Source organism: Laetiporus sulphureus, assembly GCF_001632365.1.
Source record: "Laetiporus sulphureus 93-53 unplaced genomic scaffold LAESUscaffold_2, whole genome shotgun sequence".
Classification (NCBI taxonomy): Eukaryota; Fungi; Basidiomycota; class Agaricomycetes; order Polyporales; family Laetiporaceae; genus Laetiporus; species Laetiporus sulphureus.
The window spans coordinates 1,032,878-1,049,249 of record NW_024468511.1 but is presented as its reverse complement, the minus strand read 5'-3'; the positions used below and the strand labels follow the sequence as shown (position 1 = coordinate 1,049,249).

Here is a 16,372-nt window from a genome sequence, read left to right as displayed (position 1 = left end):
CCAGGCATCACCTGCAATGCCCATGAAAGATCTGCACAAGCCATATGAGATCAGTGCATATGGAAGTTGGGTAGCCATTGCTGTTGATCCCAACACACAACCAAGGTTTACAGTTCGTACAACCTACGTCATTCTTCCGCGGCGAATGTAATATGACAGCACTTGCCACAGCTCTCAAAACGCAAATGGTGCAAAGTCAGAGGCGCACGCACAGCCTGGGGTTGGTTCGAGTCAGCCGGTGCTGTGCCTCTCGATTACCCCCTAGAAATCCCTTCCGAGGAAGGGCTCCGCGTCGGAGATATCTATGTCCATAACATCATTCAGTTCGAGGGACTCGACGCAACGCGTCAGGCGTGGATCCGCGTTGCAGAGGTCTGGGAAGGCGGCAATGCGTGGATCAGCATACAAGAGGGCCACGAACTTGCTGACGACGAAGGGCAGCGATGGAGGTTTGCTCTGACTGCCAAAACCGGTCGGCCGACGTTTCGGAACGCATGAAATTTAAGATGGGATGGATTGGCGATTGCAAGTGCTTTCTCACGCAATTCCATTCAAACGGCGTGTTTGGCTGTACAAGCTAAAAGTCGGAAGCAGTTTATAAGTCTTGATTGTATGGTGTACTTGTAGTGTAGCGATCGTCTTCAGCAATTGCTCGTTCGAGCGCTCATCAGAGTCTTATCAATGGGAGTGTTGAACGTTGAATTGCCATGTTCAATAATAGCACGCATTGACTTGCCACACCTAGAGAATGTGAGTTCGGTAAACGCGTCCGCAATCGCATTGATCACCTGGACGGATAAAGTCGTTAGGACGTGATTCAATAAGGCTACCGTACTAATTGACATGATAGGGCGTGCAGGGCGTGATATAGTAACGTGTAGACAGGACATGGAGATCGTGCTAATGTACAAATCCAGGAACAATAAAGGTCGTGCCATCATTAAGTTAAGAGGTCATATAAAACATCATGCTTGTGTCATTAACGTGTCCGGTGGTCGACGTATCGCGATGGTATATGGTATGATGGAGTGTGTTGAGGTGTAGACTGTAGAGGTATGTCCGGCGTCTAGTCCTAGTCGACGTACTTGATCTCGCTCCCGTGCTGCAAGATGGCGCGCGGACGGTACCTGAGTGCCTTGTCTTGCATGCGCTCTTTTACTGTGATGTGGTAGTATGGGTTTGGCGGGAGGTGCCTGCCTTTGCCAAGGTGTACACTGGTGAACGAACGTCAGCGACGTCTGCGACAAACAAATAGTTTCCAGAAGCATTCACCTCCAGCCTGTGTGCCACCGACCGTTCGGCTCTTGCCAATTGTAGCTCGTAGGCGTGACCTCCAGAAGCCACCAGACCGGGATCTGCTTCAGCTGGTCATGCATTGGCTGCACTGCATTCATCTTGTCCAGCACTGCTGGGCGCTCCACTGGTATTTGCTCACCCGAGCCTTCTGTGCTGCTGCTCGGGTCATCGCGTAGCCTTTTCTCTTCGAGCGGAGGCGTGACAGGGAAGCCAAAGATTGAGTCGGGTATGTTCGCGCGCAAGAGCTCAGCCTGGTCAAATACGATGCCGCACTGCGACGCAACGATCTGACGGACCATCCAGCGCAGCGTGATGTCCGAGAGCGCGAGCTTCTCGTCGTCGCCAACGGCGCTCCCGCCGATGTCTATACCAAGTGATGAATCAGCACTCTTGTTGGAAGAGTCGCAGGGCACAATATCATACCGCAGTGGCACCCGGCGAACCACACCTCCAACACGTCGGTTCCGTTCACGATTTCTTCTGCCTTCTCACTCTCCTGACTCCATCCAAGGTCCGCGTTGGCGGTGGGCAGGGTGGCCCAGCCCTCGCCGCTGCTGCCCTGGTTCATCGAGCGCTTGCGCAGAGCCTGTCTCAGAATCCCGCGAGAGAATCGTTGCGAGGAGTCCTTCCGAGGGGTGCGATCTGCAGGCGGTGGAGATGCCACATTCTGTTGGCGCGCGGTCTTGTCGTTTGCCTGCGCTGGAGGTGTCGGGTGGTGGTACAGGTTCGGTCGAAACTTGGCCCGATGCTACGGAATACTCATCAGTGTTAATTGAAGGTCAGTTGGATAACGTTCCCGCACCTCATCTAGTGCCAAGGCATGGCGAAACGTCTTGATGGTCGTGTTGTTCGCAATGAATGGCAGCGTGCGGCTGAATAGAGTGCCAACGCTTGCTACCGTATCCCTATGCCTTGCGTCAATAAAGATTTGGATTGCCTAGATGAATCAAGGCTCACCAAACGCCGACAAACTCGATCTGCACAGTCCGACAGAATGTCCGTTTAAAACCCGCTGCAAGGCGGGCATTGGCCGGACCGGTCTGCTTGTATAGCTTGCATGCGAAGGGTATTTGCTCCGCATTGCCTGTTGGCAGGAGGCCAATCTTCATGCATGACGAGTTCTTTAGTCATTTATCAGGTTTTGGTCAACGCATATTTTACCTTGTGGAGCATACCAGCCAGAGCTCTTGCGGTGTACGCACCACGAGAGAAACCTATTTCAAGTGTGAAAATGTGTCCTGCAAGGGCATATACTCAATGGAGCGTACCGAAAAGGCAGATCTTGTCACCAGGTTGGTAGTTCTGCATTAAAAATCGGTATCCGCCACGCACGTGCGCTTCCAAATACCTGATGAACATGAGCGAGAAGTTCACAATATTTCAATGGTGACTGGGTAATTACCATGCTACCGCCTGGTCCAGGACTTTTGCTCCCCACTGGAATAGAGGAGATACTACGCCGGGATTGAGGTAAGTGCCAATGCCAGGCTGAAAGAGAAACGTCAGCCGAAGTAAACCTCAACAACTCCAAGACCCTACCTGATAGTAGCACAGCTGCTCATTATCCTCTTTCTTGAGCAAAGCATACAGCTTGACTACATTGGTGTTCTAATGGCATGGGTGTCTCAGATCAGCAGTCAGCAGAGCATTTTCATGCGCACCTTTCCATCAAAGTGGTCTGCCGTCCCATCAAAGCATAGAACGAGCGTGCGCGGCTTCTTGGGAGAGTCGTCACAGATGGAAAACGTTTGAGCGGGCATCTTCCCGGTGTTGGGTTGTGGGGACTCGGTGGGAGTCGTCGGTGCATTATCCATGTCTAATATACGTGGGCGAGGGGGCGAGGGGGTCACGCTATGGGGGTATCAAAGGAACAGGAAGGGGTATAAGGGGCGGCCGTCCGCTGCGGTGAGACGCGAGGACAGGAAAGGGCGGTGAAGGACGTGCGACAGCGCCGGCCAATAGCTTGATATCAGCGGTTGCCTTATTGGTGCTGATTTACTCCAAATCGGGTCACCTTGGACGACGGCGCCTGTCCACGCCGCTCCGTAAAATTCGCAGCTTATTGCCTCAAGAGGATTTTGCCTCGCAGTATGGCTTATGCAGGGAGGACCACGCGGCGGAGAGCACATTAATCCGAGATCCAAAAATAATTGCCGGTCCAGTCCCGCGAAAGTTTGATCACGACCAGTGGGAAGGGGCCCACTAGTCGGAAGCGGTACATTTGCAAAAAGCAACGACTGTATTATGAAGAGGATCGGGAGTCACAGGGTATCGCTCGCAAAAAAGGACAGGGAATGAGACAAAACACAGCATCAAGCATCAGAAAACAACACAACAAACTCATCGAAGGCTTCCATCCGCGCATGAATCCTATTCTCCGCGTCAGCGCGTGACATGCGCCTGGTGGAACAATGACAGGGTCAGCATTCCTATGCAGGGCTCGATACAATAAGTCCTTACATGGGTGGCTCTTTCGCACTGTTTGTGAATTGCACCGCCTCCTCGCCTGAGCTGCCCATCTCCACCTCCAATGATGCGCCATCATGGAACATAATTCTGTAACATTCAGCGCCGCCGCGCAGCGATCTCACGCACCATCCTGTGGAAGCAATGAATCTTGTCTCCGGAATGTTCGGATCTTCCATAACACTGCCAGTGGATATAACACCTTGATGGGCCACAATGTCAGAGTCGTCGTCCAGTGTCTCTCGCAAGCCAAGACCCCTAGCAACACGACCAGAAGCAAAGCCAGAGACAGCAGCAAGGTGAACTTCGCCAGATCGTGGGCGCAACACAGGAGAGAACTTTGAAGGCCGTGGAGGTAAAGTAAAGGACGGTAGCACCTTTAGGCTCGCTGTCGTTGCAACCGTCGCCAGAGTATCCTCGGAGCCGAGCTTACCAGTATCAGACCTGTCCACCGAAGTCGCGTGTGGCAATCCAGTCTGCTTCTCAATTCGCGATAGGACAGCTCCCATGCGCCGACGCCCATCAAGCTCTCTGTCGTCCGGAACCCTGACAACAGCCTTGTCGTGATCGTGTTCCGATAACGGCGCAGGGCTTGGCAAGAACGTGCGATCTTCTAGCCCGAGGCTCTCAACAGCGGTGCAGACTAGCAGAAATTCTGTTAAGCGTTTCACGCCAGTCTTCTCCTGCAGATTCAGAGCATCAAGCGACTGTCCAGGAATGAGCACGCCTTCCTCCGTAGCCGGCAAGACCTTCTTGATCCACTCGCCAGTTCCTGCCTGAGAAGGTTGTGCCGCCGGTATGAAACTCGAAACCTCGACCGAATTGCGCCGCCGCCACAGACGTATGCGCATTCTGCTGCTTCCAGCCGGAGAAACACCTTCGCCACCCTGCTTCATCTGGCCATCGGACCTGGCAGCAGAGAACAGCAGTTCAATATCGCCACATGGTTCATTCGCCATGAGAGTGCACTTAAAGTCCGGCTTGTACAGGATAAGCTGCATCACCGGTCAACGATGTGAGGTGGCTTCAACTACATCATGTAACGCTGCCACATGCCTTTGGGATCCGCTGCTTTAAATGGTTCACGATCCGTCCTGCGTCATCGTATGACTTCCAGTAGACTGTTGGCAAGTCATCCAAGGAGTATGTAGCGAGAGGTTCCGCCAGGCAACACGGCGTGCTCAAGTGAGGTGCACTGAATACCTGAACCTGAATGCCGTCAAGACGTGAGCGCCTGTAGTACTCCTAGAGACGGCACCGTTGTTGCCTACCTTGCGACCGTTCGGGCAGATAACTAACACCTCATTTCCCTTCTCACCCTTCCGTCGTTGACCTTCACGTAGATCGACCAGCAGAGATGCAGACGGCAGGACAACGATCTGTCCCTGTGCTACCTTGTGCGTCTGGGGAGCAAGGTACGCCGTCGTGAAGGCAATGGGCCTGGTGCACCCTAGTGCGACAGCAGCAGTAGGAGGAGAGTGAGGACGTGGCTTGTCGATCGACTGACTTCTGGAACGCGCTGGCACGCCCAATGTAGTGTGCTTCGTCTGTTGGGCAGATTGTTTGTCCATTTCTTGATGGGGAGATGATACTGGCGATGACACGGACTTGCTACGTCCTCGTGTAGGAAACAATGATATGCGACTATTAGGAGCGGCAAACAAAGGGTGTACAGTAGCTTCATCGTTGTATTTGCGCGCACCTTGTTCATCGCTATGTCTTTCGTAAGTAGTGAATACGGCCGGCGGAGGAGAATCAGAGCACGAAGTCAAGTCCGGCGTCGTAGGAGTAGAATCAAGATTGGGAAATCGAACGACCGCGTTGGGTTTTCGGAACCTCGGAGTGTTCGCTCGACCAGAACTTGGAGCGGACATAATCCGCCTGTAGCGTTCGTCATTAGCATCAGATCGAGACACCACAGGGTTCGACAGCTCGTTGCTGAGCATGCCGCGTATATCTTGGTTCGTAGTATTCTCCAATGGCTTCCTCGTGAAACTAGGCATACTGGACGTTCGTCCTACAGTCGAGTCAACAGCAGGTCGCTTGGAGGATGGTGCGCCTTTAAAGAGAGAACGCGGGTATCGCTTGGCCTTGTCTTGTTGAGGTATCGCCTGGTTCTCTTTCATAGCTGTGGATTTACTCGAGGCTTGATGAGTGGTTTGAGGCGGAGAGAGCGCTTTGACAGGAAGTGCTGGGTTGAAGAACGGATGATGAAGAATGCGGTGAAGTGGGATACGGTCAGCAGGATCCTGATGATGGCATTAGATCTTGAGCTTTTGTCAAGAGCAGAGCACCGAACCATTTGAAGCAAGCCGGCAGTCAGGTCCTCTGCTTCGAATGAGATCGTGTCTGGTAGGATGTACCGACTCCTTGCGATATTGTTTGTAGTGTCGCGATCGTCTGAACCCTATCGTAGCAAGGTAAGTTCTACGAGCACAGAACTGAATATGAAGATGTTGAACCTCGAAGGCTGGAAAGCCAGAAAGGCATGTTACCATGAGGCATCCTAAAGACCACACGTCTGCACTGAACCCATACGGTTCGCCAGCCACAATCTCTCTGCAAGTCGGGTGATGAGGTGACTTGAGCCGGTCAATGATTCCCAGACTCACGGTGCTAGATGGTTAGACGAGCCACTATGGGTCCATCCGGTGGTAGTGCCCGCGTTTAATCTGATCGCATGGTCAAAACCAGCCAATTTCTGGTCGAAACGTGAGCAAACGATAACAGAACATAGACAGTCACTTCACGCACAGCGCGGCAACCTTCTGACAGCTGTATGTTCGAAGTAGTTATACCTCTGTGTAGAATATGCTCGCTCCTCAAGTATATCAGGGCGTCTACGATATTCTTGAGCACACCCCTCAATTCATCTTCCGAAAGGATCGGTGGATGCCGCGACTGTAGAAATTCGGAAAGTGAACCCATGCGACATAGCTCAAGGACATGATAAAGGCCGCGAGAGTTCGAGAAGCTGGAAAACAACGATACGATGGACGGATGATGGAGTGCTTGGTGCAGGGCGGCGGCGGAATTGTGGCGAGCAACCTCGATGTCCGAGGACACAAGCAGCATCTGAAGACTCAGCAAGGCATAGAACCGGTAACGTCGGTGCAGACATACTTGTTTCAGTGCAACGTCCCGGTTGCGAAGCCGTCCCCGTTTGCATGTTGCACGGTACACGAAAGAGGTCCCACCTCGTCCAATCTCTTCATAAATGTTATAGTTCTGTTTGCCTTTCAATCAGCGAGAGAATGTTGCGGGAACAAGGCAGCACGCACAAAGATTCCGTCAGAACCACCTTGAAGCCCTTCGACGGCAGTGGTGCCGCTCGAGACGCGAGACTCTGGAGCCATGCGAGTGAGTCAGGGTGCTAAGTTGCGAGGGTTCAACGATCATTGATTGACTCTTTCGGTATTCTATTTCATATCAACATTGAACATAATGCCCGCTTAGCTCAGCGGTAGAGCGCGCCACTCGTAGTAGCCTTTCACTGAGCTATGTGATGGTGAGGTCGGTTGTTCAATCCAGCCAGTGGGCATTGTATTTTTTTGGTACTTTGCATTCATGTCATTTCGAGCCTTATACATCCTTCGGTATTATGTTGGTACAAGCTGTGGAGCAATGAACGAGAGATGACAAGGTGGAGTGATCGCTGTAGGGCTTGGCATGATTCTCTGATCGTGAGTTTTGAGATGCGGTAAGTATCAGCTTTAGGACATGATAAGAACCCACAATTGTCATAGCGCAAATCGAGGCAGAAATTGAAACATCCTCAGGGCAGAATAAAATGGTCTTACTATTTAGATCGAGGACGAATTAGTGGTGGACGGTTAAAGTCGACAAATATAAATTCATTCCATCCGAATCGTATGTACAACAACGTAGAGTCTACATCCACTGCACATCAAGGCAAATATTCACCTCAGAATACTGTCAGAATATTCAGGATATCCTTGAGATATCCTGTCAGGATATTGTCAGGATATCACTGGAATATCTACAGGATTTAACAATTATTCTGGCAGTATTCTGGCAGTATCCTGTCATTATTCTTTCAATATTTTGTGCTGGATTTTTACCATACCTGGTCAGCTGATGCCTATAGCTTTCGCTCACTAGTGCCATATATATATATATAGGTGTGCAATCTTAAAAAATATGATCATTTCCCTGAGCACAGTACAACACATCCAGACCACTCTTGTACGGTACTAATCAGTAGCACCATGAACCTATGTATGCCCAGGAACATCTCGCACAATAGAATGAGAAATGAAAGGGTGTTTGGTGAAGCAATCAAGAGCCGTGCTCAGCTTTTTGATGTGGATCATCTGATAATTTGACAGCAATTATTATAGTGCACTTCAATGAGAAGATAGCCTTACCTTGTCAATTGTTCTCGCATCACAAAAATGACGATGTGATGTGCAAGAATGGAGAATGTTGTACAGCTTGTCAGTAAGCAGCATGGTTAGCATTCTGATCAAGAAAAGTGCACCACCATGGGGTCGTTAGATCTTCGATGCTCTCCTCCTCTCTCTAACCCTTGTGACTGCTGACAAACACCAGCTACGATGGTACCTCCAGTGCAAGACTGAGCCCATGCAAAGGCAAAGGCTGCTGAGTGTCCACAGTCACCACATTTGGATCCTGCTAAATGTCCTCGGCAGTCTGCGCCTTCTACATCTGTGAGTTCGACTCAGAGGACATTTAAGGATCCATTCAGCAGAGCAGATGTTGGGAGATCTGTGCTGAGTCGCAGTGAGAGTCCTTTTGTACATGCTGCTAATGAAAAGCAGCTCGCCTGTGGATCGACGTCGGGAGGAGTACATAGTGCAGGTCCACTGGCTGCCCATGCAGGTGCAGTGGTTAACATCATGTCTTTAAGACATGCTATAAGCAAAACTGCTTCAGACCTGTTGCACAAGCTCAAGAATGATGTACAAGGTGTCAAGAACAAGCTGCAGGTTCATAATGACAACACTGTCACTGCTGGTGAGTAGATGCGAGCGGATGACTTTAGTTGAAGATGTCGTTGACAAGTGGTGTGGCAGGGTTGAGGAGCTGAAGAAAGTAGTGCGCACGATGAATGAAATGAACCCGGATTGCCTGGAGCACATAGATCAAATGGAACATGCTTACGATGCTCTATGGGAGAAGACAGAGAATCTTGTTGCGATAATCAATAAGGGGCAGTTGATGAATGTGAACGAGGCTGGCAGTGCACCTCAGGCAGTCTCACATGCTGCTTTGAAAGCTGAAGAGAAGCCTGCGTGCAAAGAACACAACAACCACCTTCAGGTTAGTCATAGCATTTCATGTCAGCAAAGGTGCAGGGAATAGAAAACTCACCAAATTTGTTATGATAGGCTGTTGTTCGCAGCTCTCTCTATCATCTCATGGGCATTGATCACAAGAGTCGTCCACCTGAGCCACTCGGGCGAGGACAGTTTTGAACTGATGAGGATAATGACACTGAGTGTCATCTATGACCAACTTGGAGCAGCTGGCCAGAGAACTCCATTGTGCGGGTCAGGATGGTTGCGAAGAAGATACATATGGATGGAAGCTGATAGGACAAAGCTATGTCGGCAGAAGAGTTGCAGAGGACTTCAATTGCAGACATTGAGTCTGCAATTTGTGCTGTGTGGGATATGCTAAGAGTGAAGCATAGGGCTGCCTGGAAAGACGAGAAACTGTTAGATGCAAACAGAGTGAGAAATTGATGAGACCATCACAACAGAAAGATGAAAATGTCGAACATGTGTCTGTGGCAATATGCTAAGAGTTGACACACCATCAGAGGAAGTGTTTGCCCAATCAGAGGAGCAAGAGCATTTATCTGCTCTTGTTGATCCCAAGTACAACTTTCTGTTTGAGTGGAAATATCAATCAACAGATGAGTCCAGTGATGATGAAGGAGGGCCTATTGACTCTGAGATATCTGAGGAAAAATGTGACAAGCCAGCCAATTGGCAAAGTGAATGGATCTCACGGCCACCAGACTATTGCACTGAGCATGTAAGGGATGTTTCAGGAGCCACTCGCAGCACTGCAAGAAATTGTACCACAGTGCTTTAGTATTTGCGTGATGTGCTAGCACCATGCCAGCATCACCATTTAGGATTCACGCAGTGCGTTAGCACCATGCCAGCACCCAGGGTTCAATTTCAATCAATGTTCATTGTTTTGCATGGTGCCCATCCACGTTGGAGTTATTTCACATGCACGTGGTCATCGACGCTCAGGCCACACGATGTGCAGCAGCGCATATACTCGATCATCCCCCATCCCTGCTATGGCTCAGTCTCTTTACTCTGTACCACATCTGTGTGTTCTTTCAAGCTCTCTTTCCGCTGCAATTCTCGATGACAAGACTGCTCATTTTTTGTGGTCACAACGGCCCAAGACATGCACACCTGATCATCGACGCTCAGGCCACATGTATCTGCGACATGCATACACCCCCATTGCTGCTACAGCTCAGTCTCTTTACTCTGTGCCACGTCTGTGCATTCTTTCAAGATCTCTTACTGCTGTCTCCATGGCTGCAAAGCACAAGCCCAAGCAGGCTGCACTGCCTGTAGTCCAGCCTGTTTTTGCTGTCCCTGGTACTCCACCATCTGTGGCCCGTATGCATTTGGAGACTCCTGTCACTGGCCCGACACCCAATTCCAGTCCCCACCCTCATAAATGTTCAAATGCAACCAATCCCTCTGGATCGTCTGCCCCTGCTCTTGCCTCCAGGTCATCCCATTCTCGTTCCAGCTCCCATCTCAAGTTTTTACCAGTGCAACAAGGCTGCAACCCTGCTTCTCCCATCGTCCAACACACCATCAATTACCCAAGCATATCATCTATTTCATGCTTGCCCTCCCCTACTCCATCTGAAGCATTCACATCCTCACAGATGTCAGTGTCCTCATCTACTTCATCATGCTCTCGCTCGAACCAGAGGCCATCTTTAACAGTGTGATATGGCCGCACCCCTGCTCCTCCCATCGTCTAATGCACTGTCAATCCCCCAAGCATATCATCTACTCCACGCTTGCCCTCCCTTACTTCATCCGAAGCATCCTCATCCTCACAGATGTCAGTTTCCTCATCTACTTCATCACACTCTCACTCGAACCAGAGGCCATCGACGAGCCTTGATGACCTTCATGTCTACATGGCTGAGGAATGTTGTGGGCCATCGGCCCGCACACCTTGCATGGTTGATCTGAAGCTCAAGCGCAACTTTGGTGCTGACACACATTCATTATGGCCTACTCATGAGGACATGGTCAATGCCAGCATGACCTTTGGTAGGGTGTACTTCACTCCACTCCAGCCTAATACTGAGGTGAAGCATGCCCATGCAAAGAGCCTCTGGCTAGAGTTCTTCACATAACTCTATCAAAGCGAAGAAAAGGCAAAGGCCACACTCGAAGTGGATGCACCCCTACCTGCACTCAAGCACATCAAACAGTTCCTCTTTGTCACCTTTACCACAGGCAAGTCAGACTTCAAAGGTCACCGAGGCTGGTCTTATTGGACCACAAGGGATTTCTAATCCACCATTAGTTGTGCCATAAGCTCAATATATGCACGCTTTTAGTGCCTGTTCTTACTCTCGCTTTCACAGCTTAAGAGGATTGGTGCTGTGGCACCCACAGAGGCATAGCGCAATCAACTTCACAATGTATGTTGTGCTCCGTTCTCCCTTTGTTGTCGCTGATACCTCATTTCAGGTGATCAAATATTAGAGCTTTGTGAAGAAACTGTTGCCCATCTGCAAGTGACCAAAGTGAGTCGTGCGTCAATCAGACCTCATCGCCTTCAATGGTGCTGCCCTTTGTGGTAATAATTCTCTCAGCAGTAACTTTACGGCAAGTGCTCGCTCAGTTTCTGAACACTTATTCTTCTAATTCTCTTTCGAGTGCAGCGTATCATGACTACTGCATGCTCCAATACCTTCTTCATCTCCAGCCAGTGCAGTGGTGCCCTCATCTTGGCCCGACACTATGAAGACTCCAAAGAGTCAGCACATGTGGGTGTATGTAGCCATTCTCGCTCGTGCTTTCAGTGTCACATGAATTACTTTCTTACAGCACACTGAATGGTGGCAAACTGGCATAGACAAGGACAGTGGTCTCCGCACCCAACTATTTATAGATTGGCACTACATGAAGAACATGCATAACCTTAAGAGTGAATTGTAAGCTGCTCTCGCTTTTGCTGAGGCCAACTTGCTGAGCCTTCCCATCAGCATCAAAAGCAACATATCATTTTTGCCTGCTGACATGGCTTACCTCAACTCTACACTGGCTTTGTTCTCACTCCTCATATTTCGTGGCATGTTTGAAGAAGATGTTCTCGCTTGGCACAAAAATCCATCTCTTGTGCTGCACTTTCCATACAAGCTCACCATCAAGGATGAGTTTCTGGACCAAGCCCTGATCATCAACGAAAACCTCAAGGACGCCACCTATAACATGCTTCATCATTGGTTCAGTAAAGTTTCCAAGTCTCTTAATTGAAAATGTACGTCATTTTCCATCATCACACATTTCATTGGCCAAATAGCTCTCTACCATCCACAGACTTTTCAACTTGCTCATTCTGGTATGGCTTTGCTGGCTGGATGGCAGACAGGGTTCCGAAGGTATATATGCTGCCAATCAACTTTTGTCAACTAGCTGCTCACAACTCTTCTGGTCAGCATCAACTCAATTATCTGATGGGTCACTGATTCAGCTCGGAGCACGCAAAGACTACATATCAGGTTCCTGATCGCCCCATCGATCTTTCTGCTGCACGCTACGATGTAACGAGTGTTGATCATGACTTCCTTGACTGGCACAAGTCAGTCGACTATGACAGGAATGATCTCACTCATGCACCCCTTGAGGCTTCTATTAAGGCACTCACCAGCAACCCTGAAATTACATTGCTAATTGAAGAGTGGGAGGTCCTCGAGCTGCCCGTCTCTGACAAGTATCAAAAGCTGAGCTTTCAGCTAAATACGGTGAATGATGTCAGATTCGACTCTGATTCTCATGTCACTGCTGCCATGGATGCTTGGGTCAATGTCCTCGAGTGCTACACTTGAATGTCTTCCATGGTCAGTCCCCCCTTTGTTTTGACATTTCATCCAGACTGATCCTCCTGTCATGCAGAAAGTCCACTGCAAACTAGTCACAGAGAGTGAGCAACAGTCATCGACCACATTCTCTGCTTTGACACCAGCTAGGAGCAGCCGCTCTATCTCTGCATCCACTAGCAGAGTGACCTCTGTTTCCTGTGATGTCTGCTCTGGTGCATCCATGCCAGCGACAGCCTCAACACGTGCATCTTCTCCAGCTGTAACAGATTACAGCCTTGATGAAGAAGCCACAGGGTTTTATGATGATGATGATGGCACAGAGTCCGAGATAGGCATAGAGACCACAGCTCCGGGTGACTTCAATTTCGACGTGGACACTGCAAAGAAAATGGTCGTCAGCGATGAGTTCTGTCACGCCTCCTCACAGATCATTGACACTCTTGAGGCACCCAACTAGCTTATCCCTATCATCAAATCCTCTCCAGGGAATGCTCGCTATGCCATCCTATACCATTATCTTGTCCTTCTGAAAGCAGATCGTCTCCATAACCAAGGATATTGCCCTTTCTGCTATGACAATTCTACCCTTCCCAAGGACAAACATGAGAAGCACCATTCACGTAACATGGGCCAACACATTTGGGTATGTGAAGCTGCACATCAGCCCAAGTTCTCTCATTGCACCATGTGCAGCACTTTCTTTGAAGGCCAGATTGACTCCCCCATCATCCAAGATCACTTCCCTGACTGCTTGCACAACTTGCTGCTAAAGTGCTGCCACATCGAGCCTGAACTAGAAGACTATGAAGCTGCTGACCTGCCAGACATTGACCCAACCAGTCTAGATGGTGTCATAGATGATGATGTCTATGATGCAGACACTGATGATATTGCCACACAAGCAGAAGTCGATGTGACCGGTTCACACCATGCCACCAACACAGTCTCTGACATCACTAAAATCACTCATGAAGAGTCTCTATGGTGTATGCTTACTCGGTGTGTGCTTTGTATTGCCTATTTTGTCCTTCACTTCATGCAGTTCTTCTCAGAGGCTGGCAAGCACTGAGCGCTCAAGTGCATCACCAAGTCTCCATAAGGGCCTTTTCGCTCTTCTTTCACCCCATTTGTTTGTTTGATGAGGAGCTGCCATGGGACTACAAGTTCGAACGTGGATGCAAGAAGCTACATAGGCTGTTGTGTGTGTTCATTATGATTTTCTAGCAGCCATCACTGACATCTTTACAGTAATATCATGGACTATGAACCTATGGTGAAGCATCTCTATACTCACTGGAACAAGAGAAGTGTGACCTCGCTGGACTATACCAAGCAATTCAACTGTGCCTTTCCTCCTTGCAACTGCTCCAAAATGTAAGCTCTCTTGCCAAATTCATTGTTCTGTATACTGACCCGTCTGGCAGACGCACTCTGAAAGAGATGGTCGAACACTTGCACAATGTTCACAAGTACCCTCTGCTGCACTGCAACTGCAATCACATTTGTCCACCAGATGAGTACCTCATACTGCCACATAAATTCCATTTTCTAGGTGACCTGAACCATAAACAGAAGCACACTGGCTCTGCCATGCATGACGTATGTTTAGTTGAGAATCGCAGAATGGCCGATCAGCAGCATGCATATAAAGGCATTGAGAAGGCATTCCAATCCAAGACTGCTGCCACCATGGATGACGACACACACTGCTGCTCTCTCTGACAACATGCTGCTGCCTCCCTCCATGGACAGTATCGCTTCAGATGGTGCACTTAGCTCAGCACCTGCACCATCATTGATCACTACCAACATCGTGCTGCCACCTCCCCTTCTGATTATACCAACCCTTGAAGGCTCAGCAAACGTCACACCCCATCTGCGTGAACTCTGCCAGTTTTTTGCTGCTTTTCATGAATCTAACCCATGGTTTGTGAACAATCTAATACTGCTGGATAGGATCAAGGAGGAGCAGTTTGACCTGTCAGGATTTTTCGATATGACTGATGACGAGATCAAGAGCACTTTTGCTGTGCCACTGGGTAAGCTGAAGGCATTGAGGAAGCATTATGTGCAGAATTGTTCAAAGAGTTACAATGTGTAGACTGTTTTTATAGTCGGCAGTCTCGAAGATGTATGTAATGAACAGCAGCATCATAGGACTACATATAGTAGAGGCTAGTATAGTGTTCAAGTAGTGAATTGCACCAATGATCAGTTAATTTGACAGAAACAAAAAATGCAATGCCCACTTAGCTTAGTAGTAGAGCGTGCCACTCATAATGGTAAGGTCAGTTGTTCGATACAGCCAGCAGGCAGCTTCTTTTTGCTTTGTCTCGTAGCACATCAAATGGGGGAGATTTTCCCCTAACAATTCATCCCATCTGAATCGTATATACAACAGTGCTCCGATCATGAGTTTTGCGACTTTTGGCAGAGAGCAGTATCAGCTTCAGGGTGACAAGAACCACTATTGTCATAGCAGGAATCATATCATCATCTCTTCTTGCTTTGTAACCACCATGTTAGCATTAGGTGCCCAACCAGCAACCACCAGCGATACTGACATGGTGAGCTCAGGTGAAGAGTGTACTCCCCCAGGAAAGTCTCTACCATCTGTGAATGCTGCACAGGTCTCGGCCCCACCACATCTGCCTGAACACAATATTATGAATGCTACCATGCACTCACTGTGGAACAATCTCACCAATCTCGTGATCTGCATTCAATGTACCATCAACAGCCCTTATGACCATGACACCTATGAGGACAAATTCAAAAACAGTGCAGCCTCCCTCACCACTTGCATGTGCAATTTCCACAATGTCTTCCTGCATAATGACACTCTCTCAGGCAGTGAGATCAGGCTGCATGTCCTGAACCTCTACCAAGCTCTTTTTCACCAACAACTCACCTTTGTGGCTGTTCTCCTGGATGATGACGATGCAGTAAGTATCAATCAGCTTCAGGGCATGACAAGAACTGAACTCATTCTCATCCTTCTCTGAGAGATGGGGGGGCCCCATCCTAGGGGAGGGATTCTGTGCCACATTCGATCAAGGTCACATGCTCGATCATGATGGGATTACTGTATATTTGAACTCCACAATCTTATTCCCCTCCAACTCCCTACGGTGGCTGGCAGAAAACATCCACAAACATCAGAATGTGGCTGTCAGGCTGTTTCATTAAGTAAAAGTCATCTCTGGATTATGAGAATGATATCAGAGTTTGATTGAATAATATAATTTTCGCAATGCACTCACACAACAGCTCATTTAGAGAGCTGTTGTAGTGATTGTCTTATCACAGCGGCTTCTCAACAAACACCTCTGCTGACTCTGAACGAGATTTGTGAGAAGACCTTTGCAAAATTTGGCTGCACTCCATGCCTTTGGCAAGCGTGAGTGGCAAGAAAATTGCTCAAAGGAGAAAAAGATGTCATAGCCATCGCTCTGACAGGATTCGGCAAGATGTTGACATTTTGGATGCCCTTGTTGTTTTGAGACAATGTGATTCAAA

The 16,372-nt window shown here is 49.1% G+C and overlaps 4 protein-coding genes and 1 non-coding gene across 5 annotated transcripts; 3 read left to right on the top strand and 2 right to left on the bottom strand.

Moving 5' to 3' along the window:
- The first annotated feature begins 3 nt into the window (after nucleotides 1-3).
- Nucleotides 4-734, top strand: LAESUDRAFT_746821 (uncharacterized protein). The gene is made up of 2 exons (XM_040911438.1): nucleotides 4-112; nucleotides 172-734. Exons 1-2 carry the CDS (start codon nucleotides 17-19, stop codon nucleotides 496-498), a joined length of 423 nt encoding a protein of 140 aa, XP_040769762.1. The 5' UTR covers nucleotides 4-16; the 3' UTR covers nucleotides 499-734.
- A 308-nt stretch (nucleotides 735-1,042) lies between these two features.
- On the bottom strand, nucleotides 1,043-3,070 carry LAESUDRAFT_670416 (uncharacterized protein). Its single transcript, XM_040905435.1, has 10 exons — nucleotides 2,958-3,070; nucleotides 2,836-2,904; nucleotides 2,699-2,784; nucleotides 2,565-2,644; nucleotides 2,458-2,510; nucleotides 2,254-2,399; nucleotides 2,099-2,201; nucleotides 1,720-2,044; nucleotides 1,273-1,660; nucleotides 1,043-1,214 (listed from the first exon to the last, which is right to left on the bottom strand). The coding sequence occupies exons 1-10, from the start codon at nucleotides 3,054-3,056 to the stop codon at nucleotides 1,073-1,075; spliced, it is 1,491 nt and encodes a 496-aa protein (XP_040769761.1). The 5' UTR covers nucleotides 3,057-3,070; the 3' UTR covers nucleotides 1,043-1,072.
- A 460-nt stretch (nucleotides 3,071-3,530) lies between these two features.
- On the bottom strand, nucleotides 3,531-7,064 carry LAESUDRAFT_691279 (uncharacterized protein). The gene is made up of 10 exons (XM_040906085.1): nucleotides 7,044-7,064; nucleotides 6,886-6,990; nucleotides 6,517-6,837; nucleotides 6,375-6,463; nucleotides 6,225-6,321; nucleotides 6,062-6,169; nucleotides 5,034-6,011; nucleotides 4,819-4,971; nucleotides 3,757-4,757; nucleotides 3,531-3,696 (listed from the first exon to the last, which is right to left on the bottom strand). The coding sequence occupies exons 3-10, from the start codon at nucleotides 6,835-6,837 to the stop codon at nucleotides 3,609-3,611; spliced, it is 2,835 nt and encodes a 944-aa protein (XP_040769760.1). The 5' UTR covers nucleotides 6,886-6,990; nucleotides 7,044-7,064; the 3' UTR covers nucleotides 3,531-3,608.
- Nucleotides 7,065-7,208: 144 nt separating this feature from the next.
- On the top strand, nucleotides 7,209-7,303 carry LAESUDRAFT_t7. The gene has a single exon. It is a non-coding gene; the product is annotated as a tRNA-Thr (tRNA).
- A 1,339-nt stretch (nucleotides 7,304-8,642) lies between these two features.
- LAESUDRAFT_710579 (uncharacterized protein) lies at nucleotides 8,643-15,048 on the top strand (the record flags this gene model as incomplete). The annotated part of the gene is made up of 24 exons (XM_040906777.1): nucleotides 8,643-8,760; nucleotides 8,789-9,066; nucleotides 9,342-9,479; nucleotides 9,571-9,786; nucleotides 9,890-9,899; nucleotides 10,248-10,512; nucleotides 10,659-10,857; nucleotides 10,901-11,145; nucleotides 11,170-11,279; nucleotides 11,499-11,554; nucleotides 11,693-11,797; nucleotides 11,859-11,965; nucleotides 12,017-12,266; nucleotides 12,351-12,412; nucleotides 12,505-12,832; nucleotides 12,906-13,247; nucleotides 13,311-13,496; nucleotides 13,626-13,852; nucleotides 13,906-14,052; nucleotides 14,102-14,227; nucleotides 14,278-14,314; nucleotides 14,463-14,779; nucleotides 14,810-14,892; nucleotides 14,975-15,048. The coding sequence occupies 24 exons, from the start codon at nucleotides 8,643-8,645 to the stop codon at nucleotides 15,046-15,048; spliced, it is 4,026 nt and encodes a 1,341-aa protein (XP_040769759.1).
- Between the last annotated feature and the right edge of the window lie 1,324 nt (nucleotides 15,049-16,372).

Bases quoted from the DNA above. Each gene is read 5' to 3' on its own strand.
- LAESUDRAFT_691279 (XM_040906085.1), bottom strand. From the start codon at position 6,837: ATGCTGCTTGTGTCCTCGGACATCGAGGTTGCTCGCCACAATTCCGCC. The intron at 6,464-6,516 runs GTGCGTGAAGTG...CGTTTCGACCAG, and splicing joins TGTCAGAAGGTTGCCGCGCT to AAATTGGCTGGTTTTGACCA. The intron at 3,697-3,756 runs GTAAGGACTTAT...TTGTTCCACCAG, and splicing joins AGTGCGAAAGAGCCACCCAT to GCGCATGTCACGCGCTGACG.
- LAESUDRAFT_670416 (XM_040905435.1), bottom strand. From the start codon at position 3,056: ATGCCCGCTCAAACGTTTTCCATCTGTGACGACTCTCCCAAGAAGCCG. The intron at 2,400-2,457 runs GTAAAATATGCG...TCATGCATGAAG, and splicing joins TGGCTGGTATGCTCCACAAG to ATTGGCCTCCTGCCAACAGG. The intron at 1,215-1,272 runs GTGAATGCTTCT...TTCGTTCACCAG, and splicing joins CGGTGGCACACAGGCTGGAG to TGTACACCTTGGCAAAGGCA.
- LAESUDRAFT_746821 (XM_040911438.1), top strand. From the start codon at position 17: ATGCCCATGAAAGATCTGCACAAGCCATATGAGATCAGTGCATATGGA. The intron at 113-171 runs GTTCGTACAACC...CACTTGCCACAG, and splicing joins ACACACAACCAAGGTTTACA to CTCTCAAAACGCAAATGGTG.